Raw genomic sequence first — 26,762 nt, 5'->3', positions numbered from 1 at the left:
ATGCGAGTATCACACACAAGAGAGATTAGAATGAATTAGATTAGACATGTTTTATACATATATATATATATATATATATATATATATGTATAAAACATGTCTAATCTAATTCATCAAATTTCAGTTCCTATATATATATATATATATATATATATATATATATATATATATATATATATATATATATATATATATATATATATGAGAAAAGGATGTTCCACACAGTTCTAGCAAGGTCTACGTAATGATGTAAAAATGTCGTGAATCAAAAAACTAGTCACGTAGTGTTATATAACAAGAACAAATGGGTAACAATAAAAATAAGCAAAAAGCTGAATCAAAAGAAGATAGTGACAAAGACAAAGCACTACATTTATCCTTCTTTTTATTCAAGTTGTGCTGAACATTTCAGTTTTGAAAATCTCAAGTCGGCCATGTCGAGAACAAGCAATAAATCAATAATGCTGAGAAACAACGGTTATTTGATCTCCATGGACTTTGTCTACGGTCTACTACTCTTGCTGTACAAATATAATTTCAGCTCTTTGTGTCGAAATAATGGAAGAGTGAAAAAATTGCAATGCAGCAATTTGAGAATAAAAAGAAAATGGGGGGGTTTTGAACATACAAGGACCAGCCACCGCTGTTGGTATGTTTTTCTTGTTTAATACAAATGCAAAGCCTGGCATACTTTATGACCTGAAAAAGGTTTGGAACGTTGTGATTAAAACTAGTTTGACATTGAAGTTACATTGAAGAGATCCAAAACATCTGCCGAGATTGGAGTAGTTGATCAGACGTCTTAGTCAATGGCATAACAAAACGTGGTACATTTAATAATCGTTTAGTACCGGTTAAGAGAGGTGAGTCAGATGAGAGCAAATACATGCATGAATTAAACATAAAAAAAAAAAGTTTTACATGTCAAGGAGGAAGTAGGTGTTTTTTTTGTTCATAGGGTCATTCAAACAAATGGCAGCCCCCCACCTCCCCAAATAGAAGATATATTTTCCTTGAAGATTTCTTGAGAGCCAATTTAAATATAATAATTATTAATAAATAATAATAAAGGTTACATATAGGTCAAGTCATTGATTTTTTTTTTCCAAACTGATGAAAAGACATTAATATAACTCATCAAGAGCATTTTGTTCAATAGAATAGAAAACTTTATTGTCTGACACAAATGGTGACAAATTCTTCTTCGACTAGGCTCTTACACATTCTCTTCCAGGCACATTTCACACACAAAAAGAAACGCTACAAAGAAAAAAAATGATTGGCTGTAACTTTGTTTTCGATACGGATTCAAGAGCGGTTCTATTTAGGAGTAGAAAGATTCGATTCAGTTTGACTTCATTCGATAAGGTACGTCTCATTTCCGAAGGCTATGATACAATGTATTTTTTGTTATTTTACATACATTCAAAATTAACTTGTCAGTACTTTAAAGTTAAATCCAAATTGATAGGTATATTTTGTGTGGAACGATTCCGTTCACTTTGATGCGTTCACATCTTTTAAATCCCAAAAAGAATTTTCGGTTCAAAACATTTTTTTTTTTACACCCTTAATATACAGTCATTTAACATTGACTTCTATTTTTCACCAACTTTTATTTAATCATGTAGATGATGTAAAAGAAAAATGTCAACGACTTTGTCTCTCATTGCTAAAGAAGCACAATCCAGTCCAGTATGATTTGATTGCCTGTGTCTCCTGTCTGAAGCAATGATTGTCTCTTTACGTTTGTTTGAGGCTGTTGGAGCAAAGGTGGTGCTTTTACTCTGGACTGAAGACCCTTTTGTTTTTTTTCCTCAACAGCTTTTTAGGCTCTTCTACCATCTGTGTCAAACACTTGAGTTGACATGCGGCTCAAAAAGCCCGATGGCCGTGTCACTACAATGCATGCCGGGCTCCTCTGGCGTTGTGATACTATAGACCCCTTAGACCAGTATTTCACCCCGTTCACCCTCTAGTTTTTTTGCAGTTTGCTCCCCAAGATGAAAAAACAACAACAAAATGGGGGGTTTTCTGGCAATAGCGCCCCATATAATTTTTCTGTCTGCACAAGCTGTGTTATAATATCCCCGAGGACTTATTTTTAATTCTCTTTTGTCTCCCTTCTCAGATCACAAAGTGACACAAATTCACCAACAGTAATTCACTCGCTTTAATATTTTTCTTTTAATATCTGCGCTGCGTTGGCCTCTTGCTGTGGTCCATATACAAGCTATTAAAGTACACTAAACATAACAATGTGATCTTTGAGTAAATGTTGTTATCTTTTTTTATACACAAGCTAGGAGGAGCAGAACTAACACTGACTACGTTTACACGCGGGCAATAAAAGGCCATGTAAACACGCCCAGTAACCCCAATATGCTAAAACCCGAATGATATGACCGATTTCATAACCCGAATTCTTGCACATACAAACGCATTGGGAATACCTCGATTGAACGGCGCATTGTTTTTCGCTGTGCGCATGCGGTCTATTTTCTTATTCGTCCTCTTTTCGTGCCGTGTAACCCATCGGAAATACTCAAGCCGGTGTAAACAAACATGAATTCTGACCTTAACCTGAATATCAAAAATCATTGTTAACCTATAGGTCACCGGAAGCCATTATTACATATGTACAGTAGGCTACACATCCTTATTCAGACATAGACAGCAGGGTGGACCTTGGGCATGACAGGTTGGACATGTTTTGAAATCGAACTGAATGACTTCTTAAATGCAATAAATCTAAAGGGAATAATGTAAAAAAATAAAATAAAAAATCCCTTGTATGAGGAAATTCCCCATTGATCACATTGGTTTAGATTTTTGATCCACTCTACCTACACACAGCTTTATAATCTATAAATAATAAATTTTGGGGCCTTCTAGTGTACATCGTTCAAGACTGTGAAAATCAAATATTTCACTATAGAACAAAAAGAAAATGTTTTTAAGTGGAGCATGGTTGATTTCAAAGATCACGTATACCAGGGCTGTCAAACAAATTTTAATTCAAGGACATTCCACCCAAATTTGATCTCAAGTAGACCGCACCAGTATGTCCACGGCCTGATAATCTATAAATAACAGGTACAAATATTTTGTCTTGTTTTTTGGTGCATTTTCAGGCAGTGCAAAAAATAATAATAATCTTATTGCAGTCATCTGTAATTTCTTAACAAAAATTGGCACAAAATGTTTGCATCAAAACCTGAGTAACAGCCACATTTCAGAATGTCACCTAAGTGGTCACCAGTGTGTCACCCAGTGGACAAAATAAGCAATAACAGTTAATTTTAGTGAAAAACTGCAGTTTGTGTTCTGTCCTCACGGGCTAGATTTGACTCCCTGACAGACCAATTCTGGCCCGCCAGCCGTATGTTTGGCACATTATAAGCAGTCTCATTTTGCAGAGACATGACTCAGTTACGCTTCAATCTGTATGGAATTCTTGTTCAGAGTCTGTGGTTCTGTTATTAGGCGCAGCGTATGCCAGTCATGGCAGGCAACAGATGTCGTCACGGATACTTGGAATGGAATATTTTTCTGCCATTGTATGGTGGTGCAAATGCTTAACTTTCACACTGTGCCCTTCTCCATCCATAACGACACCTGGGTATGCTTCATTTACTTAATTAATGACGCACCACTCGCCAGTGTGTTTTGCTTTAATCATTTCTGGTCTCCGAGGATTATCTGATGCCTTTCCACATGCTGGGGACTTGTCAGATGAAACATGAACATTCGTATGAATGACCTCTTGAAGGTTAAAGCAAAAGTAGTCCAAAACACCTTTGCTCCTTTTTATGTAGACATAACATCTATCTTGGGTATCAGTACTTCTCATAAGTGTCGATAAAAAAAACAGCATCATTTTTTTCTTTTTTTGAAGGTAGAATTTTCCAAGCAGCTTTTGTACATTATTTTGTGGCACTATACAAGTGTAGCTAATACACTCGCCAACAAGGTCAAATGTAGTCTCATTCTCTTGCTATGAAAAGCAAAAGCACTTATCCTTGTGACTCAAACAATGGCAAGTTGTGCTTGTTTCCTCTTCGTGTGCCACTAAAAGATTCCAGTGAAATAAAAATGGTTTCAAATGACACGTTGTGGTTCTCAACGCTGTGGTTTGGGCGCCACTCTCTTACGCTCTGTGGAAATTCGCTGTCATTCCACCTCAGCATGGTCACTGCAGTGCAGTAAAATAGCTTGCGGGTCCATGGGGGTCCCGCAGGCATATGAGCACTCCATGAAGGGATCAGTATAAACATCCAGTGGCAGTCAACGTGTTGGCGGCCCTGCTGTGTGAAGTGGTAGCAGTGCTCGCGGCGATGGTGCAGCCCAAGTGGCGGGATACACGCACGGCGGATTTCAACATCATAATGTGAAAAAGTCCACTTATGACAAGATTTTTAGGGAGTTACGTAGGCAGAGAAAGAAATATATTATTTGTACACCTGTTAAAAACGGAAATGAACATTGATTTACATTGCGCGTTTCAGTGGTTCACTATTATTAGGTATCAAAATGTCCCTCCGTTTCCAGTTTCACAAAAACTAACCGAGCTAAAATTGAAAAACAACAATTTTTGTTAATGAAAATGAGTGCTTTTCATTCAAAGATGCCACAAAACTGCTCTTCTCAAAAATGTGAGTGCTTTATATAATTGCAATTAGATCTTATGTTTATAAAACTAACTAAAATGATTGCAAAAATATCTCAAATATAATGGTTTCCATTTTTGTAAATTAATATACATGAACTTTCGGGGGTCATTTTAAATGCATTTATTTTGGTAATATTGTGCGTCAAGTAACAGTAGTTTACTTTATTATTACACAACACTTAGTGACTTTTATCACATACACCATATATTTAAAATAAAAATAAAGCTGAGACTAAAACTAATAAAAACTAAATTAAAACAAATCTTTTTTTCAAAAAATTCAAAGTATTAGACAAAACTTAAAACTTGTAAGTTGTTTTATCTTGCTCTTGACAAATACACCATATATTTAACATACACATAAAACTAAGTCTAAAACTAATAAAAACTAAACTAAAACAAAAACAAATCTCCAAAAATATAAACTACTATTACACATTACTTAGTGAAATGTTTTAGTCTTGCACTTGACAAATACAAAATATATGTAAAATAAAACTACCGGTAAGTCTAAAACTAATAAACTAAACTAAAACTAAACATTAAAAAAAATCTAAACTCATATTTTACAATACTTAGTTACATGTTTCCTATATTGCACTCAACAAATAGCACCATGTATTTAAAATAAAACTAAGACTAAAGCTAATAAAAACTAAACTAAAACGAATCATTGTCCAAAAAATATAAATTAATAATACACAATACTGAGTGCTTTAAAAAAAATGAAAAATAAATTAATTATTTTTACTTTGCACTCGACAAATATGGCATATATTTAATATGAAACTAAAACTGATCAAAACTAAACTAAAACAAAGCATTTTCAGAAAAAAATATTACACAACCCTTAGTGACGTTTAAAAAAAAAAATATATATATATATATTTATCTGGCCTTTGACAAATAACAATAAGACTAAAACGGAAAAAAAAACCTAAAACTAAAAACTGACATACTTGCTCTAAAATCTAATATAAACTAACTGAATTACAAAAAAAATAAGTCAAAATGAAATAAAAAAACTACCTATAATTAAAACTCCCAAATTATTATAACTCCTCTTGTCATCCCACATTTCACCTTTCTGGTTCACAGCCGCCCCTCCCCTGCGTGTAGCCTCATCCTTATTTGATACGATTAGTCGTGCTGCACGTTAGGCATGAAGCATGATGATGATAATAAGATACACCACCCTTCCCATTCCATCTTGTAATATTTGTAAGCTAATATTGTACGTGTATTTGCATAGAAGAAGAAAGAAACTGTTCCCTTCGTTACCTTCGTTCCCTTCAAAGCTTTGCAAGCTTGCTGGCAAGTAACACTTTGCCGCTGGGGTGTTACACGCTTGCGCAGGTGTGCAGAGGAGACTGTCGTGAAATGACTCCTTTGAATAAGACGGCCTCATTTTGTTTTTCTTTGATAATAAAAAGAAAAAAAGAAAACGCTTTGACAAGAAAATGTGCATCGGAAGAGAAATATTAATTTTGTATTTTTTGTCTGAAGATCGAGCCAATAAAAATGAACAAGCTACCTGAACTGGGCGAATAAACCCCAAAGTTTGAAAGCAAAAAAACAACAAAAAATAACAAATTTGGCAAACTGCAACTGAAGGAGTGGCAGTGATTGACCACGTTGTAGACATATGACAAATTGTCCAAGAAGCAAACATGTCACGACTGAAAGCTCCTTTTGTCCTATTCTCATCTTGCAAAAATGACGATCAAATTGGGGTGCTGCTCGCTCAGACGTCATGCAGATTGATTTAGAAATTGTTGGTTTGCCTCTTTGCACAAAGTAGGAAGACAGACTGAATGGGCCATAACTGACACTATGACAGATGTGCCAGTCACATCTTGGCCTACCTTCGTATTCATTCTCTTAAAATGGGGGAAACTAATTTGGGTTTGTTTTTTAGCTGACCTTCTGTCTTTGAGGGACAGCATAGTCCTAGTACATTCCTTACGTCAGTCAGTCAGTCCGTCCATCTGTCCATTATTCACCCATCCATCCTTCTATCCATCCATCCTTCTATCATCCTTCTATCCATTATCATCCACCATTTGTCCATTCAACCATCCATCCATCTATCCATCCATCCATCCACCATTATTCACCATCCGTCCATCCATCCATCCTTCATTTATCCATCCTTCTTGCCATAATTTATTTAATCATTCATCCATCATCATTCATTTATCCATCCTTCTATCCACCATCCCATCCATCCATCCTTCATTTATCCATCCTATCCACCATTCATCCAATCATCCATCCATCCATCCATCCACTATTATTCATCCATCCTTCATTCATCCATCCTTTTATCATCCTTCTATCCATTATCATCCACCATTTGTCCATTCACCCACCCATCCATCCATCCATCATCCATCCTTCTATCCACCACCATACATCATCATCCATAATTCATCCAATCATACATCAATCATCCATCCATCCATCCACCATTATTCACCGTCCGTCCATCCATCCATCCTTCATTTATCCATCCTTCTATCCATCATTCAGCCATCATCATCATTCATTTATCCATCCTTCCATCCATCCATTCTTCCATCCATCCATTCACCTTTAATTACCGTCCGTCCGTCCATCCATCCATCCATCCAACCTTCATTGATCCATCCTTCTATCCATCATTCATCCATCATCATCATTCATTTATCCATCCTTCTATCAATCCTTCCATCCATCCACCATTATTCACCATCCGTCCGTCCATCCATCCATCCATCCTTAATTTATCCATCCTTCTATCCATCATTCATCCATCATCATCATTCATTTATCCATCCTTCCATCCATCCATTCTTCCATCCATCCATTCACCTTTAATTACCGTCCGTCCGTCCATCCATCCATCCATCCAACCTTCATTGATCCATCCTTCTATCCATCATTCATCCATCATCATCATTCATTTATCCATCCTTCTATCAATCCTTCCATCCATCCACCATTATTCACCATCCGTCCGTCCATCCATCCATCCATCCTTAATTTATCCATCCTTCTATCCATCATTCATCCATCATCATCATTCATTTATCCATCCTTTTATCAAACCTTCCATCCATCCATCCATCCATCCTTCCATCCTTATACTGCTACCTGTATTGCTTGCTTATCAGTCATGTGCTCCAACACGTTTGCTAAATGGATTAATTTTTTTTTTGTTTTTGTGAAGAGTGGGGAATCGTATTGTGTATATACTCTCACTTACTGAATAGTCTCTCACTGTTACAAAACACAGCAGCCAGCAAATAATATTTGTGGCCTTCCTCTGGGTACCAATCATAGTCAATCATTTAACCCTCAAATTATCCCTGCAGCTTCTCTTACATTCTCTCTCTCTCTCACTCTCTCTCTCTCTCGTGTTCACGCACGCACGTATGCGCACACATAACCACATTTCACCTGCCGCATGTGTCATGACTGGTGTCCATTCCCTATCTCTCTCCATGTGTATTGCAGCCTACTGAAGCATATAATGAAGTCCAAATGAGGCTAATGCACTGCTAGATAGACACCGTATGTTCTACTGATCACGCTCAGGTGGTTTCAGCAGCAAACCTTTACCTTAATGTTTTGTACAAAGCATTTATCCTGAACATTCCAGTCCAGAGCGTGTGCATGTTAAAGATTTGATTTACCTCCACCAAGGTAGTTGTGTTTGCCTTGCTGTTACCTTGTGAATAAAAAAAAAATAATAAAAAATAGTGACATACATGTCTGTACAAATCTGCATTGATCCAAATTAGGATTATTTTCCCTTTGTGCGTCATCAAGTGCACGTCTACTATGAACCACAATGATATATAAATTAATAAAGTAATAATCCTTCCATCACTCATCAATACAGCTTGTCTAGAGTACCTAGAGAAAATCCACGCATGCATGCACAGGGTTTAGTTTAGCGGCAATTCAAACCCAGGTCCTCTCAGGCGGATGCACTAACGACCTATGACATCATGATACCTTTATATAATGATGATGAAAATAATGATAATGGATGTTGTGCAATATATATATACAGTAGTGCCTTGAGATATGAATTTAAAACATAGGAATGACATAATTAAATGGGATTTAAAAATTGTTAAACAATTTTTGTCACTTTCTGGTTCATTAAAATGCAGCGTCTCAACTTCTCAGTACAGCGATAATAGTCATCTTTCACAGAGGATAAAGACTATATGACTGTGAGTTTGTTATATCGTCAATTCAAATAGGATTTCTGTTTTTGCCATTCTAGTTTCATGCATGCGTGCACAACCTTGAGCATGACCATTTATTTTATTCAGTGTGTTTTCTCCAGGTCCATTTGCAAACAGTTTGTGACACTTTCTGCATGGACATTGTCGAAAATGTTATGTTTGCAAGGCTGCGCCATCTCACTTGTGTCACTGGCTGCCTTCCCGGCACGCCTTGGCATAAATGTCACAAACGGCACCAAGAGGGTGTCGCCGGCTGCCAGAGGTTCGAGCTGGCTCGAACCAGCTCGTAATCTACCCGCCCATCCATCCATCAGGAATATTGATAATCCTCCTTGTCTGGACATCCAAATGACGCATGCTGACATTTGACCCCTGAACCTGATTACCTGACTAGACCTCTGCAGGCTGAAAGCGAGTATCAGCGACTGTGTCAGTCAGTCAATAAATCACTTGGAGATTAAGTCAGGGTTGAGCAAGCATTTGGTCCTTTTAGTGTCACTCAGCAACAGCCCTATTAAGGCAGCATTAGTACTAGAAGGTTTTTATGTATGTGTTTGTTCCCAGATCAACAATTCTGATTAATGTAATAAATCATCAACCATTTGCAACACACGTGATTACCAATGATTAGTTGGAAATAGAGCTGTTAAAAATTTTTATTTTTTATTTTTGGGGGAAGCTTTGTTTTTGGTGTATTTTTTTTCTTCAGTTTTACTGATTATTTGCATATTAATGGGGGGGGGGGGGGGGTTATTCAGAAAAACAGGAGGAAAATTATTTTGAAAAACAGAAAAAAAATAGTTAAAAAACGCGGGGGGGGTGGCAAAAATAGAAGCGGGTGCTCTGTTTTTCTGGGTTTTATTTTATTCATTTTTTTTATCTCTGAACTCCAAGTGATTTGTTGCAGACTCGCAAATGACAGACACTTTTCCGCATACCGCCAACGTACCTTCAATCATATCACTTACTTGCTCAATTAAAGTAATTAAGGAGTTCAGAGGTTAAAAAAAAAAAAAAAAGAATAAAAAATAGTTTTTCAGTTTTTTTAAATATATATATATATATTTGGTTTTTCAGAGTATAATTAAAAACTGAAAAAATTTGTTTTTGTTTTATCAAGTGAATGCAACACACTTCCGTAGCTGAACAATGCCTCTAAAACTATTAACCAATTATTAAAATAAATTAATGATTAATTTGATAAACGATAAGTAGTAGATTCATTGATTATTTTGACAGCTCAGCACATTTGGAAATGTTGAAAACAAGCTTAAAACATTGTAGCACATTTTAAAATGGATTTAATCTCATATTTAATAAAGGAGGGCATGTTTTCAAGCTCACAATTTTTAGACATTCACCAAGACTCAACATGACGCTAATAAAGCGTTAGACTTCTTTCCTCTCATCAAACTCAAAGGATCTAAAAATAATGTGCACGTTATTAAAACCCTTTAAGGCAACTTTGTAATTGGGCTAAACAGCTTAATTTGATTTAAATATTCGCAAAAGAGCTATTTTATGGCCGACGATATCGTAACTGCCTACAGGATCATTGCTAATCTGTACCTCCTATCCAACGGTAGGTTTACAAATTGACTATAATCTGTCGCTTTTGCATCCTGAGATTAAAAATGCTTGGCCCCTTTCTGCTCACGTCCAAATATGGGATCAGAACCGGCTCATCTGTTTAACACGATGGTCCTTGGATCAGTAATTCTCAACTGATGGGTCGGGACCCAACAGTGGGACAAGAATTGAAAAATGATAGGGGGTCCTCGGTTTACGATATAAATTCATGAAAACCTCCACGAGAAATGGGAGGTAGAGTGCACCGTGGTACCACGAAAAGTAGACTTCGGACTACTCCCAAGTCGATTTAAGGAAAACAAAAACATCGGTTTTGTGGGCGTGTTTTGTAATTGTTATATATATTTTAATAAGTAGGTCAGCTTTGTACTTACCTCACTTCCTGGGAGCTCAAGTAAGCTCCTTGAGCTGTGTCGGCGGTGCAGAATTTTAGCTCACTAATAGCGCCTCGAAACCGGAGACATGTTCGCAGTGCGGGTTCGATCCCCGCCTCCTCCATTAAAAAATAAACTGTTGCATGACCTCATTCCTTCAGATAATCTACAGAAGGGGACATCATTAAAAAATAAATAAATAAAAAAAGTTTGCAGCAAACACGCCCAACTATCTAGGCATAATAATGACACGCGCTTGGGAAAAAAATGGTAATCTGAAATCCTCTGACTGGCCTCCAAATCCCATAACATCAAACAGGATCATCGCATCCTAAATGTAGGCCACGAGACTGACCATGTTCTTTAATGTTTTTTTTTCTCTCTACATTTTCCATCCTTATGATCAGAGCCAAGCTAAGGGTGTTTCGCTGTCACGCCCATAGGTGTCATCATCCCTTCCTGCTTCTTGTCATTGGCATCAATATCCATCTGCTTATTTCTTCCTTGGAAAAATAATATTTTTGTTCATTTAAAGCTTGGCCATCCATCACATGCAGAAGATTGGCTACTTTGGGACAAAAACAAACAAAACAATATAATATGTCTATATGATTAAACTAGTGCTTTGTATGGATTGAATCTGCTAGTTTTTAGTCATATGTCAATTTCAAAACACATAAACCTTACAAAAGAAATAGGTATAATTTCCCGTCTCTCATAGTGTGGCTGCACGGCACACTAGTTGGAATCACTAGAGTGCATCAGAGCAATCTATCCTCATTAACTTAACTTTATTTATAAAACATGGCTGAAATAAAGTGCTCTACATAAGGAACGACCATAAAACAATAATGAAATATGATAATAATCTCAATAGTATTAAGATTAACAGTAACTACTTTTAAATACAAAACCTGTTGGTGACATGTAAAACATTCCTGCTTCTGTCTTGAGAAGCCCCACCCACAATATTCGGGCAACTGAGAAGTATAATAATAATAAGTTCAATAATTCGGTATTTAATTGTTGTCAGTCTTTACACATTTCCAGTACTTATCTTTAAACATGTTTAATGTATATAAAAACAGATCTTAAAAAAAAAAAAATTGTCGAAGAGAACGAGAGAAGCCGAGAGATGTCACCGCAAACCTCCAGGTGTGCTCATGTGATTAAATGAAACATTGATGACACATATTAAGTGTGCAAACAGCAGCTCCCACTTGACCATCAAGTTAATGCGGCTAATGAGTCCACACCTTGCATCCATTGGCTTCATTTAGCATTTTTGCACGTCGTGGAGCCCACTAAATGAAGTCATTTTGTAGCGCGAAGTGGATTAATCGTCCAACTCGCTCCCTGAAAGTGAAACAGTTTAACAAGATGAATTTGTTTTTGTCCGAAAAAAAAAAGAGATGAATTTGTTTCTCTTTTTTTGGGGGGGGGGGGGGGGGATCAATGTTGACACCGGATGACACTGACGCTTTAGCTCATGGGCATAGGCAAGGACAATGTATTGTGCGTAACGTAAGCTAAAAACGTCGTCAATGCACAATTAAAAACCGTCGATTTTAAAAAGAGGGCATATAACATTGCATTTGACGGAATTAAAACAACAAAAGAAACAATACGTACACTAATTCAGGAAAAAGTAGTCAAGCAGAAAGGTCTCAACTTTGACTTACAAGCTCGTTGGAATTTTGCCCCACATTAGAGGCATAGAAACTGTACACCATGCAGCATAACACGCTAACAGCTAGCTGGGTGACTAACACCACCTTTTTGTGCGCGTAAAACTGTCATATAAAAACAATTTCAAACTCGAGGTCGTGATGTATCGACTCAAACGTTACATTGTTGATCAAATGAGGTAAAGAAACCTGGAAGAGGGTGAACTGGACAAAATGTTTGCGACGCGCACGACGAGTGCAGGCGCATTGTCTTTCGTACCCGCTTCAATCTGTTAGTATGAATCTTTTCTACAGTTTTGCAGACGCATTGCTACGCACCAGCACTTTTAACTAGCCCTGATAATGGGTGGAACAGCCTCAAACTCATTAATTGAATTAGCGCACTCTTTATCTCAGCATCTGTCTACTGCCTGAAATACTCCCCGCCTACAACTACTAATTGACTCAGTGTTTCCAGCACAAAGCCAGTGGCGCGCAAATTAATTGCACTGATGTTTAGGCTTGTTCACCTGTCTTTAGTCGCCATTATGTAAATATTGAAGAGGATTATTATTTTTTAACATGAGAGAGAAGCGGGAGAGACTGTAGCAAGTATTCTGTTTATCAAGAGCAGTGCCATCTCTCAGTGGAGTTAAACCACTGAAATAACAAAAGCATCAAAGTATTTTTTGTTTGTTTGTATTGTCATTCTCTTACTAAAAGCGCATGTCCCATTTTCGGAGGGGATTACATGTGTTGATTTTAGAATTCCACGGTTTCCTCAGTTTCAGTTAAAGGAGACATATGCCATATATTCAGCAAATTTAAATTAACTTATTGTAATGCAATGGCAATGCCATGTTTCAGTCAAAATATATATATAATAAAATACAAGATCAAAAAAAATACAGCACATCAAATACTGTAGTCTGTGTAGCTTTTGGCCCTAGCACAAACGGTTTCATGTCATCTGATTGGCTGGTGGCTCTTTAGTCTTTACCAAGATAGCTGCCAAGTCACAGTGGTTTGGTGGGATTATTTTAATTAACCTGACTGTGATTTAACAATTGGGTCAAAATCTAAAAGGCTTTTCCCAGACTCATTTTCTAACGTCACAGCAGCAGCTCACAAGAATTTGACTTGTGTTGTTTCAAACTTTGAAGGCTCGGCCAGCATTTCGGAGACAGGCAATTAAAACAACATTTTCCATGTCTCCCCTTTAAAGAAGCCCAAGCCCAATTTGTATATGAATGAGCTGTCGCTAATCTCACAGCAGTTATCCCCTTCATCCATCTCTACCTTTTGTTGGAGTCAGCACCTGATGCAGTAACCAAAAGTGGTTTTCTTTGTGACACAGCTGATACCAGAGCAATTGTTCTCACTTCCATTTATCTCTCCGAAAGGGCAGCACAATGCGGCGGTCCCACTCCGCGCCAGTGTGTTAACTTTTTATCAGATATAGACACGCGCCGTGGTGTGTCTGTGGCTGTTTGTGAGTGCTTAAAGATATCTGGTTCCCTCTCTGTTCTCCAGTGTGGCTTTTTGTGTAATGATCCTCCCATCTTCTGGATGTCTGCACAGGAAACGATTCGCCTTCCGTTTATGCTCCTTGTCTGAATGAATTGGGCCTTAAATTTAAGTTTGTTTTTATTTTTTGCAATTTTAACCCTTTCGGGGACAGTGGTCACTACAGTGGACAGCTATTCAAAAGTTGCAAAGAGAATATTCTTTGGCTGCATTCCATCACACAATGGCGCACAACAGACCAAATTTCGACTTCTACCCGTGCAAAATGCCAAAAGAAAGAAAACTCCACTCATCGTCACCGATAGACTTGCAGTGGGCACGGAAAAAGAGCCCTAACAATCAAACTATGTTCTTCTGGTTCTGGTCCATCACTCTTCTTAAGTGGGCCTTTCAATCCCACGCTAACTTCTTATCAAAGGGCCCATTAGTCAAGGATTTTTTTTCTTATGACAATCAGTGTGGCTATTACCCTTTTTACTGACGGCTACTTAGTAAGGAAAGCGATATGGCACCCACATCTTTTACGTAAAACTGGAGAATCAAAGAAATGTTATCCATCCATCCCTTTTCTTAACCGCTTGTCCTCACAAGAGTCGCGGGGGTCACTGGAGCCTATCCCAGCTGGCTTTGGGCAGTAACAGAAATGTTATGATAGATTTAAAATTTGAATAATACAGTACGAGTTCCAGTAATTCCATTACTGCAATATGTGTTGTTCTTCCTTTGACCTTCTGTATTCCAAGCTGAAAGACAAAAAGTAAAAGCATAATCAGAGCAAAGGTCTTAATCCTACATTCGTTTTTTGCATAAGCACTGATTGGAAAAAAAAAAAAACGGCAACAGCACAATGATAACGAGCGTTGCCTACGCTGTGTAATGTATTTGCATGCAGGACCCTTGGTCAGTGTTTGACTTCATAAATAATTGTTTATATTCCATTTCATTTCCCATTGTGTACGGTACATTAATATTAATGTGCACCAGTATTTCATTCGGCATGTGAGAAGCATGCCCGGCAGCAAGGTGACTTGTCGACTTATTATTTGGGCAGCTGCCACCCAAGTGTGTCATTACCGAGCAAACTGTCGCTCCAGACAATCTCTTCTCGTGTGTAAATACTCATCCCACTGAGGCGGGATTTCATGGAATTAATCATGCAACTCCATATGCTGATGCATGTGAAAAGTGGACCTCCCTTCAAATTCCATCCCTTTTATTGCCTCTGCCTGCGCCCTCCCTCACCAATAATTACATTAGAGAGCCCAACCTCATTACGACGTTCTGTTTGATCATTTAGAGCTCATGCACATTGGCTGCTCATACTTGGCTCAATGTGTTGCGATAGAGCGATGTTGTTTTTTGTCTACAGATGACACTGACAAGGGTATGCATTTTTCATGCATGTTTTTCCCCTGCTAGTCTACCAAGCTCTCACTCTATCATTTCCCAGATGCACAATGGGGCAGCCTGTGGCACATCCCTGGCACACTCTGCTCGATTCTTGCTACCTGGTACAGACGCGCTCGCCATTCAGTGCATTTTGTAGTCATAATTCTAGGACCCTGCCAAACTCTAATAGGGAGGGACGTGATATTTGGATAATTGATCGTTAATGGTGTAGAATTGCTGTTTGGGATGAGAATCAGCTGTTCATTCTGAGAACATGGTCATCAGTTGGAAAAGGGTGGAAGTTCTGCCCCAAGTGGAGGAATTCAAGTATACAGACTCTTTGGTGGTGAAGGAGCTGATCTTGATTTTCTGCAGTGATCTACATTTGCACCCTTACCTTGGGTCACAAGCTGCGAGTCGTGACCAAAAGAACAAGATCTCAAATACAAGATCACGGCTACAACAGCCGAAACGGGTTTACTCCGCAGGTTGTCTGACTCTCCCTTAGAGTTGGGATGAAAAGCTCAGTCATCCAAGAAGGGCTCAGAGTAGAGCCGCTGCTCTTGCGTATCGAGATGAGACAGATGAGTTGGCTTGGGCTCCTCCAGGACGCCTCCCTAGTGAGGTATTCCAGGCACGTCCCACCAGAAGCGGGCCACAGGGACAGCCCAGGACACAGCGGAGAGACTGTCTCTTAGCTGCCATTGGAAAACCTCTGGATCCCCCCCCGGAAAATCTGGGGAAGGGCTTCCCTTGCTTAGGATGCTGCCCCTGCGACCCAATCGCGGATAAGCAAAATAAATAGCCGTTTGGTTGTTGATTAATCTTACAGTAAATGGGGCAAAATGGAGGTTCTACTTGACAGTAGGTCAAGATACTTTTGGGGACTATGGCTTGTATAGGCTTGGTATCATTTTTCCTCCAGTTGACATTACAGCCTTTACATAGACGAACGATGGAAGACTTTGTAAGTTAAATTTTTACAACACCTTGTTTTGTAGGATCCTTATTTACTAGCTGGTAGAACCGCATGCACTTTGAGCACTTAGTTACAAAAGCCACACTCTTAAATACACCAAAGACTTGAGACCATCAATGCCTCTGACTTGTTTAAGAAGTCAGCTAACAGCTCTGACTCCAGGGTTAGTTAAAACAAGACTTCAGCTCTTTAGATGATCAATCCCCTTGTAGTCCTTCACCAAAGCTAAGTATGTGAGTCGATGATTACTTTGCTGTGGATAAGGTGGATAAGGCTTTTGAAAAAAAGGAGGCCAGACGCTAATCAGTGCTCTCCCTTCTCCTCCACGCCAACAAGCTTGAACACATCCATCAGGAGCAGTGAGCGACACGTGAGTTATTATCGCCTCTGTCGCCTGGATACCATCAAAGAAACCAGGTTGAGCACAGAGGATGTGAAGACTCTGGTTATATCATTAGTCCCTATTAATGTTGAGCTTCTCCTCTCACTTTAGTGTCTTTTACAGCTCCCGAATAAGGGCAGACTCAAATAATTTAAAAGTAGCGGGGGAAGATACCCAACATTCCTGTTTGGTGAAAAGATATCTCTTAATCTTCACTCTGTTCTTGTTCTAGTTCTTTGTCTTCACATCCGCCTTGCTTATCGTTTCCATCTTCTTGACTGTTTTGTCGAGTCTCGTGTCAAGTTCTTTCTTAAGGATGAGGGGTTTCATTATAAGGCAAACATTTGTAACCAGCTTCCAACGTCAAATGTTGAGATTGGGATGCAACATTTTGGGAGTTTATTTTTGTACGGTGGTACTTTGACTCAGGAATGACCCCACTTACAAGTTTTTGAGACATTAAACCGATTAAACCGATTGTGTTTAAAGTAAACAAAGTTCAAAACTGAATAAAAATTATTTTAAGTTGTAAACATGATTTTTTTTATTTTATCTTATTGCAGCTCCACGCTTCAGTTTTCCAAACGAATAACCAAATTAATGTCTGAATGAAGCCCTCATAAAAGATTCGTCATGTAGTCCAAAATGGATGTGGTCCAAGCGTAGAAAGAATTTTTGGCAGCAGTTTGCTACTTTTTGCATGAATTAATGTTTGTTGGATCAAATAAGTGTGGAACTGCTGACTTCATGTCTTCCTTTCTTAAAGTAGGATGAGTGTTTGTGCAGTGAGTTCTGTACCTTTAGTAAAGGCATCTCCTCTTTCGTCGCAGTGTCCGAAGTGCATATTCACTCTGTGTTTATGGCGGACGTAAATCCGAATGGCGTAAATATGAAAATATAGTCTCTGGTAGCAAACGTCACACTCTGGTTGTGGCCACTATCACCTGAAACACGGAGTGCTGCCTCTGATACCACGGTAGAAGCTGGCAAATGTATTGGTTGATTTCAACTCCCCATCCCAGCCAATGTAAAAGAGGCTTCCAAAACTGCGTCACAGAATGCTTCACGGACATTTAATGTGATTGTCACATATTATTCTGTGTATTTGTTTCCAACCATGTGAACTAATTTGTTTTCCAGGGTGAAACTGAAAGACGGTGTGGCATTCCTGGGGGCCAGAGCTAGTAATCCGGTATTGTGGACAGTAAGTCAGGATGTCAGAAGTGAAGGTCACAGAGTCGTCACCCTGCACTGCCGAAGAAAGGAGAACGGCTTCGGTCAAAGGTACGTCTGACTGACCTCGTCTGCTTCTGAAATCGATAGAAGTCAGAGATACTTGAATGCCAAGACTTCTTCAATTTGTGAGGAGCTACAACCGAAAGGGAGCATGACTCTGCATTAATTCCTTGCTATTCCTATTCCTAGGTACCGTATTCAAATGTAACTTCTCAAGTATATGGAGTATAATGGGTCATGTAGTAATGACTATATCACCTGGTCTGCCCAAACAAAATGCCAGACAAATCATCATCATCATCAACATCAATGAATAAAGCAACAGGTCTATGAGTAGTTAGAACATCTGCCCCTATTGTCTGTTCAAAATTCTTTGTAGTGTAATGATCCTTAGAAAACCATGAAATAGCAAGCATTGGTAAGATCCCTCCAAAATACAGTGAGAAATACAAAGACACTTTACAGCACTGCACGACTTTGTCCGTAAGAAAAATAAGTGTAAGTCATCAAATCAGATATTTTTTGTATTCTTTGAGCTCAGTCTAAAAAAGGCTGTGAAAGACTCATTTCCATCCATCGAAAGGTAAACGACACCATGGGCTGCTAACCACTCAATTATCACTCAATGTGAATGGCGCATTGAGTGCGTGTTATCGACTGCAATGTGAACTACCATGCTAGTTTCTAAAAGCAATATTAAAGTAAACTCCTTAAACTGTAGTGCATTTTCAGAAATGGAAGAAGCTTTAGACGAGTCGGTGTGTAATATTACAACAGACTACAGTATTCTGTTATTTTGCGGTTTTAACTGATTTATTACCTGAAACTACTTTTGCCTCAATGGTGGTGACATGCATTTTAAGTCATACATTGTATTGATGACGTCTTAGTAATGGCAAGTGAAAACAGGAAATGGAACAACCTCGACTGATCTGATGGCCTCCAGAAGATGACATTGATGAACAAAAGGTTTCCTGTCATTTACATGCATCTCCCTCAAAGCTCCTCTGCAGAGGCCATGAGTCATACGGTACACAGCTGTTCAAATGAAGGTCAACCGCGTTGAACCTGGTATTGTATTCTGACATCCTTTTGGCCGACAAAAGACTTCCTCAAGCACTGAGATGATAATGTGACATCTAACAAAAGTCAGCTTTTTTTTTGTCTTCAATACAAAAATGCATTTGTTCTAGAACATCTGAAATAGATAATTTTTTTCTGTCAAAAGTTGGAAAAGTAAAACTCTATCTATATAGTGCCTGGCATTTCTTTGATCAATTTGGAGACATTTAATCAAATATTTATTTTCTTTAAAATTTTGCAGTAATGGAGGTCTTTGTGGCGGTAGCTGAATTCTCATACGACATCATCATGTTTTTTGTTTTTAAGACGTACAAGTTCAGGGAGAACGTGAAAATGTCCTTACAGTAAAACCTGAGCCAAGCTCTGAACTGTAACCAGCTAGGTTGCTAAAGCCATTCGACAGGTTGGACATGGAACACCAACAATTGGTTCAATTGAGTCTGAAAGCCTTCAATTAGCTAAATTAATTAAACGTTTAATCATTGCCAAATAACATCCTGTGCGACAGTTCTGCAATTTTCTCATCAGTAATTCAAACTTTAAAGTGTCATTTCATGCTCAGTAAAGAAAAGCCATCATTCAGGTTAAGTAGGGGGGTCTAAATTAGCCCGCACTTGTTGGAATCGAAGGGAGAATAAAGGCTACTGGTTCAAAACACAGACTATTCACAATCACTTTTAGAGCTTCAAGTTTGACTACTCATGTGTTTTGAGCATCTCGCCTTCCAAACGGACACATTTACAGAGGCTAGTCAAGCACTGTTGGTTGGACTATAAAGCTCTGTGAAGCAGTCTTCATAAATCTGCGCAAATCCGAGAGTATGAAAAATGTGCCGATTTTTGCTAGCTAGTGTTGTGGCTGATTATAGCGGTTAGCCTGTTACCAGCCGTCACGGTTTAACCGGGACAGTCTTGTTTTGATGAATCAATTAAAAAGTAATTTCAATGTTAAAATTCCTTCCTATTTACTTTCACGTTCTCATTCTCCTCCGCAACTCATCCGTGTTTTCATAATACCGGAACTAGAACTACCTCCAGCACTGTCTAAGAATCCTGGGAAATGTAATCCTACGAGCATAATTCTACAGTTACTTGCGAACACGAGCTGAGCATTTCTGGTGTCACGTTTACAATTTTACCGTACAATTGGAGACCGCGAGGTAAATGACAATGATGAGTGCATCGACATGGTTAGCACTGAACTTTCAACCAAGATAGCTTTTAGCATTAGCTAAAGACCACGAACCACAACCACCGGTCACCAGATTGACTAACGACTAAATTTGTTATAAGTACTTCCTGGTAAGAATTTATTGTATATTGGATTTTCAGTGACATTGTAGTGTCCCGGTTTTTAATTTTAAAAATCAAGTCACCCAAGTTTAGCCTTACGTCGCTAACTTTGGTTGGTCAGATCATCTCTGTGATCGCCCCCTTGGAAAGGAGCGAGGTGCACTCCATCTCTGTTGCCAAAATGTTATGTTCACAGGTGCCAATTGTGTCATAAGAGAACTCGCAACACCTACAGTAACATAACATGAATGCTATTTATACGTAAAATGTTGCAACTGAGTTGGTGCCTATGGTTGATAGCACTTGAATGTTTACAAGGTAACGGCTGGGAGACATGTCATTGTCTCATCTGAAAAGATGTACTGTACTGAAAAATATCAATGGCGTCATCGAGTAGTCACTATGGATTTGACTTTGATCTCATTAGCGTCGGCTTAAAAAGATCTGAAGCCTTGCAGCCCCTTTTTTTTTTTTTTGAAAAGACAAGTCCTCCAGCACGGCTAATGACTCATGTCATTTGAAGCTCATTTTGTCCGCAGTAAAAGCTGCACGACTGCCAGAACCTGTGAGTTTAAGGATGAGATGAGTGAGACATAATGGTGTTAGCGTCATCTCACAGTCAGGCTTCATGAGTTTTATTGTTACGATTCATAAAGGAAGGATAGTAATTAACATGTCAAATCCTAACAACGGTTAAATGGTACAGTTTTCTGGCCGACCAGGTGTACTTTAAAAAAAATGTTTATTCCCATGACCTGACAATTTTAAATTTCACTACGACTATGCATTTTTAAGTCATAATTTCTTGCATGGTCCTTTACATAACATTGACATGTGAATAAACTAGGACTGAAAAATAAATGAGACGCGAATTTATTGCAGCAAACATGGCTCGAAATTCAGTTTTGCCATGAAAGGAAAACAATTACTGTAGAACAAGTTTATGCTCCTTCTAGATAAAACTATTGAGGCAGTGGGATTGTTGAGAATGCTGGAATTCAATCTCACAAATTTGATACGATTGATGCCTGTCAAAACAAACAGAACCACGTCGCTTAGTTTGAGGAGACAAAAGCCACAGCTGCAGGTGTGTTTGCGTGTGAAGAACTGAATCTAAAATGATTGCAAACAATGGCTACTCTGAAGAGATTAATCATTTGGGTGGCGGCCTAGAAGTGATTTACATAGAAATATTTTCTGTAATTACAACATTTCCAGGTTACGCCGCATGGAATCGCAAAGTCACGTTCCGAATTTCAATGACGTTGGCTGGCTGGACACGGGGGGGAAAAAAAGCATATTTGCATACTTGCTTATTTTCATGACTGATTTTCATATTAATTCAATCTGTCCTTGTCCCCATTTTGTTTTCAAGTTTGTGCCTGACTTCATTTTTTAAATTTACAGGCATTTTTGTTCACTGCCAGTGGTCCAACCACATTTTAGCAGACAATTGTACAAGACATTACACTGAACTGTGCGTCAATACATGATATTTGGAGTATAAGAATGGCACACATTCAACTAGTTAGTCTAATTCTTACTGATTTTCGTTTGGTAGTTTATTTTAATGGCTTAAAAGTGTGTGTTTTATTTTACAATTCTGACTTAATTAGTGTGTTAGCATAGGTTAATAATAGACTGCAGTATAATGATGGGAAAATTAGGCTTCATGAAGCTTCATTGAAGCACTTGCGATATTTTTTTCACTCCTCTAGATGGTGCCTTTGGTTTAAACAGAAAAGGCTTAGTGCAATTGAAATTGATTACATTTCTACTACATTTTTGAACCAAGTGGGCCAACCAACCAATGTTGTGCTTCATGAAGCTTCATGACGCTTCATTTGCGTTACGCCACCTCCGAAGGAACATAACTGTCTTATACATCCATGCGAACCTGTATCTTTGTTCCTATAAACAAATCCTTTCTTTAAACAGTTTTAATTAGCTCTCGGATATATATATATATTTTTTGTGAGGGTACATGCTAGGAGAGGCCCTATCCGAGCAACAGAATCCTTCTCTTACCATGTATCCTTTGAATATACTGTATGTCCCAAAAAAAAGAAGGAAGTTATCATTATCTCATAGGGTATTGTGATGGGCATTTCTATTGGCCCAAAACTGAAAAGGCCCTCAAAACAGCACACTTCAATGGTTGATGTCTTTCTGGTGCCTACAATGTAATATTTTCACCTTTTACTTGAAATTATGTCAATTCCCTGTCTCTAGTAAATACAGTTAAAGTCTTGTTTTTCATAAGATGTGTAGCCAGTATGACTGTGCTTTATCCTCTCCGGGCCTTTTGGATTTCATTACCCCAGTGTGCCCATAGAGGCTCTTCAGACGGCAATCCAGCATTTTTCAGCCAAAAATGCTGATTGCGGTCACAAAAGTTTGTGGTCAGCAATTTTATTTGAGGGCATCTGTATGCAGACAGCGAGGATTGCAAGGTTGTTCTTGGTACGGTATGGTCTGAGAAAATATTACAAATAGTTGGATATTAACAATTAACACTGCTGTGGGCAGAGGTGTCCCTGAATAATATCAAATTAATACCATTAAATAAATAATGTTTATTGATTTCAATGGGTAAAAAATGTAAGCAATTTTAAGACTGGATGTTTTTTTTTATGCCATTTCTAGGGGCAGTGATTTTATTTTATTTTTGTAAGTCCTATAAAGAACCACCCAATATGAAAACAAATCACTGTCAAGTGCAAGTCAAAGAACTACGATGGAAAATTAATTGGATGGGCGAGTACCAATACCAATACTCGCCCGTATCGGTCCAATACCCGGCCTTATTCAAAGTTATCCGAGAGTGGACGTTTTGCGATCAGGAATATAAGGCACACATGTCTGACAGATGTCTATTAATAATTTATGTATTTATTTAAATTCATTTGTTTTTTGTGTATGTGTTCAATAAAAAAATGTTTTGATAATGATTGATTTGATGTGATTTTATGAAAGAATTCTTAATTGTGATTTATAGGTCGTCTTTAAAATTTTCGTTTTTTGGGGGGGTAATTTTATGTATCAAAAGTACTCGTGATATTGGTATCGGTGACTAAGAGTTGAATACCCGTGCTGATATCAATTTCTTCTAATCTGAAAAAAAAAAGTGGTATCAAACATCCCTAAATATTCAAATTTACATTTAAATTAGTGGTTACTTTTGAATCTCACACTTGTGAAAGAAAAAAATAAGTTTGAGTTTTTCACAGTGTCTTCAAATACACGTCCATCCTCCATAACGTGCTTAAAATGTCTCTCCAGTTTCCCATGTGGGGAATTACTCACTCCAACCATTCAGAGATACCAATAACGACTGCTGTGTTATTAATATTCAGCACGTAATGGTAGTGTGCATTACATCGAGGCAACATATCACAAGCCGGATCAAGAATAAGTAATCAAATTATTTATGTCTCTCCGGAGGGTTCCATTTGAAGCACATCTATCTCCAAGCAGCTTGCTGCTTGACCGCTTGGGTCTCCAGGCGGTAATAAAGCAAGCTGATGCATTATGAAAGCAGCACCTTGGTCATCGGGTAAAAAGCACCTGCTCAGTCAGGAAGATGAAAAAGGTCAATTAACGTGTCTTGTTGCCTGTAAGCAAACTGATGCAATCGTCCTGACATGGAGCAATCTGTAATGTTTTAGGTTCATGTTTGAGCTTCAGATCCACCTTCAGAGAAAACCCACGAACATGCCTGAACCAAGATTTGAATCCGAGAACTTTCAATTGTGTGGAAGATATTGCGCTATTGACTGCGCAACTGTGCTGCTAACCTTGACTTTAATCCTTTCAAATAGATCAATTCAAACAATAAAATTGAATGGCACTGAGTAGTTAGAAAGGGGTGGTTACGCCATTGTGGTATATGACTGTGAGGTATGCGGTCTACATGGCGGAATGCAGGAGATCAACATGCAAAGTATGTTTATAAAGAACGGCAAGAAGATTTCTATTTGCGGATGGTGTGAAGTTGGCCACTGCAAAGTGGACACGTAGAAACCGTCTTAAACCCCTGATCGATATCCACACACATCAGAGCAGCGCTGAGCCTGTCTGCCTGCGTCTGGATCAAATCCACCGAAACCAAATTACATGGACTGCGCCACAACTTAGACTTGGTTTCACCTGGTCTGGAGTCTCCGCTACAGCTGCCAAATTCCCAAACATGGTGAACTTGCCCCCTCATAAAGATGAACGTGCGTCAGCAGGTGAAGCTAATGTACAATTACCAAAATCAGTCTAACATTGACCTTATTATCCCCTTTCCAAAGTCTCCACATTAATCTTCAGTGGACATATTGATCAGGAAAGACCCATGGGAGTTAAAGTAAATGAAATGGACAATATATTTTTTTCCGGCTGCTGACCCTCTCAGACACACTGTTGCCTTGACGAGCCGTGAAGTTTTTGGACAAGTCTGCAATATATGCAGTTTTGCTTATTGCAAAACCCTGAACCACAACTGAGCCTAGTAAAGAAATAATTCTGAATGTCTGACTGACCTTTCGTTTCAATTATTATTGTTACACGATTTATCATGAAAAGCAACTGAGCTTATTTCAACTGGTAATTAATTTATGTTTACTCAGATCAGCAGTAGAAGAAGTAACAAGGATGTCTGAGACTGATCATTATGGTTTACCTCAGGTCACACCTCCCAACTGCCCCTCGGTGCTTATTCAGATATGCAGAAGTTGACACTGCAATTATGCCAGTGAGTGCTAGGCTGGAAGAATGTGCAGTGTTCAAATGTTTTCTTCCTTCCTACAATAAATATGGACTAAGTCCCATCTGCGTGCATGCTCGTAGTCGCATTGTGCTGTTGGACTCAAACAAACAAGTGAACAAATAGAATGCTCGTGCATGTTTATGGCTCCAAAGTCACTAACATCACAAAAGTGAGCCGCCACATTTAAATAACCTGCTCTGGCAAGGCAGGTTTCCTGTTGCGAGAAAGTCATAGTGGAAGATTAGTTTAAAAAGACTCGACAACAAGAAGGATTAACATGTCAAATGTGATTAACCTGGCTAAGCTTTGAACAGACCTTAAGCATTAAGGTTATATCACATTAGGGAAGATTTTGAAAAATAAATCTGTTGTGTTAGATTTGTATTCTAATTCTCCATAGATCAGCAAAATTCCACTGATTAGCTGCAGAAAGACTGTAGTAAGAAGAGCAGATTATGATTAGACTCAGCTACAGCTACTGGCAACGCTGTCACAGTTGAGACAGTGCGGTACTATCAATAACGGAACGCAAGCATAAGAATTATGCTAGCTGGCTTTTCTTTTAACCTTATAACCAAGGGTATACTGTTCTCAGCTCTATTCCTTTATGTTACCTTCTTTTTTGGTAATTTCCCACAGTAATCACGCCATTTTAAAGTTATTTAAAGTTGTGCTATTGTTTTCTCCAGCAACGGACATCCATCGGCCATTAGGCGTGTCACATTTCCGTGTTTAAGTTGCCATTAGCCGTCAGCAATGAATGTTCGTGCGGAGACACGAAATATTGGTACAGGCTCTTTCGGGTCGCGTAAAAAAAATTACTGTCCAAAGTATTTTGATGTAAATATCGGCTTTAACGGTGAAATTCGGGTTACATCGCCAGCGTAGGAACGGAACTCGGCTGTATTCCGATAACTCCCTGTATATGTACTTTTCAAAGCTTGAAACAATTCCATCTTTGGGTTATTTCACTTTAAAAAAAAAAAAAGAAGAAGAAAATATGGATCTATATTTCCAATTTTTGACGTCATAGAGAAAAACTGAGATTAGTTTTGGATTCTGCACCCAAAAATGTGTTAAAAACAGCTGTCAGACCTGACTAAACAAAAATGGTGTTCCCCAGTGTTATCCGTCCAAATTACTTTTTCAGTCAAAATGAATCTTTAGAGAATTACTCATGCACCAGGGATCTTCGTACTGTAAATAGCATAATCTAAATCATTTTAATCAACTATGAATTTGGAATATTGGATAGAAATGTATATAGAGAGCAGGTCATTTTGAGCTGAATTACACCAATTCACCTCAAAACTTGGTCAGGCGTTAAGTGATTTTAGTCTTAAATGTTGGTGTGTCAAAGATTTTGGGCCTGTGGAAACCAAGGGTCTTTTTGGATCTCACTTTGACAGATTCTGAATTTGTGATCTGATTTTGTTATTGCCTTTTACATTTTAGAATTGTCACCCAAATGTCTGCAAACATCTACAAATAAATTACCCATCGTAATACAAGTTTAAAATATCAGATGATGGAGAAAACAAACAAGCCGTCAAGCTAAACTCGTGAGGTGCCTCTCG

General features: G+C 38.3%; 1 protein-coding gene across 5 annotated transcripts in view; it reads left to right on the top strand.

Annotated features, from left to right (window-relative positions):
- LOC147161782 (transmembrane protein 132C-like) overlaps positions 1-26,762 on the top strand; it is a 173,359-nt gene that overhangs the window by 101,990 nt on the left and 44,607 nt on the right. For all 5 annotated transcript variants that reach the window (XM_086096140.1, XM_086096142.1, XM_086096141.1 and 2 more), the window contains one exon: positions 17,962-18,105. In XM_086096140.1, coding sequence (XP_085952266.1) covers positions 17,962-18,105 — 144 coding nt within the window. The remainder of the gene's footprint in view (positions 1-17,961; positions 18,106-26,762) is intronic.

The sequence above is a fragment of the Leptonotus elevatus genome, chromosome 15 (assembly GCF_054856555.1).
Source record: "Leptonotus elevatus isolate MCC_2025b chromosome 15, RoL_Lele_1.0, whole genome shotgun sequence".
NCBI lineage: Eukaryota > Metazoa > Chordata > Actinopteri > Syngnathiformes > Syngnathidae > Leptonotus > Leptonotus elevatus.
The sequence above is the reverse complement of the archived record's forward strand: the minus strand, read 5'-3'. Positions and strand labels throughout refer to the sequence as shown.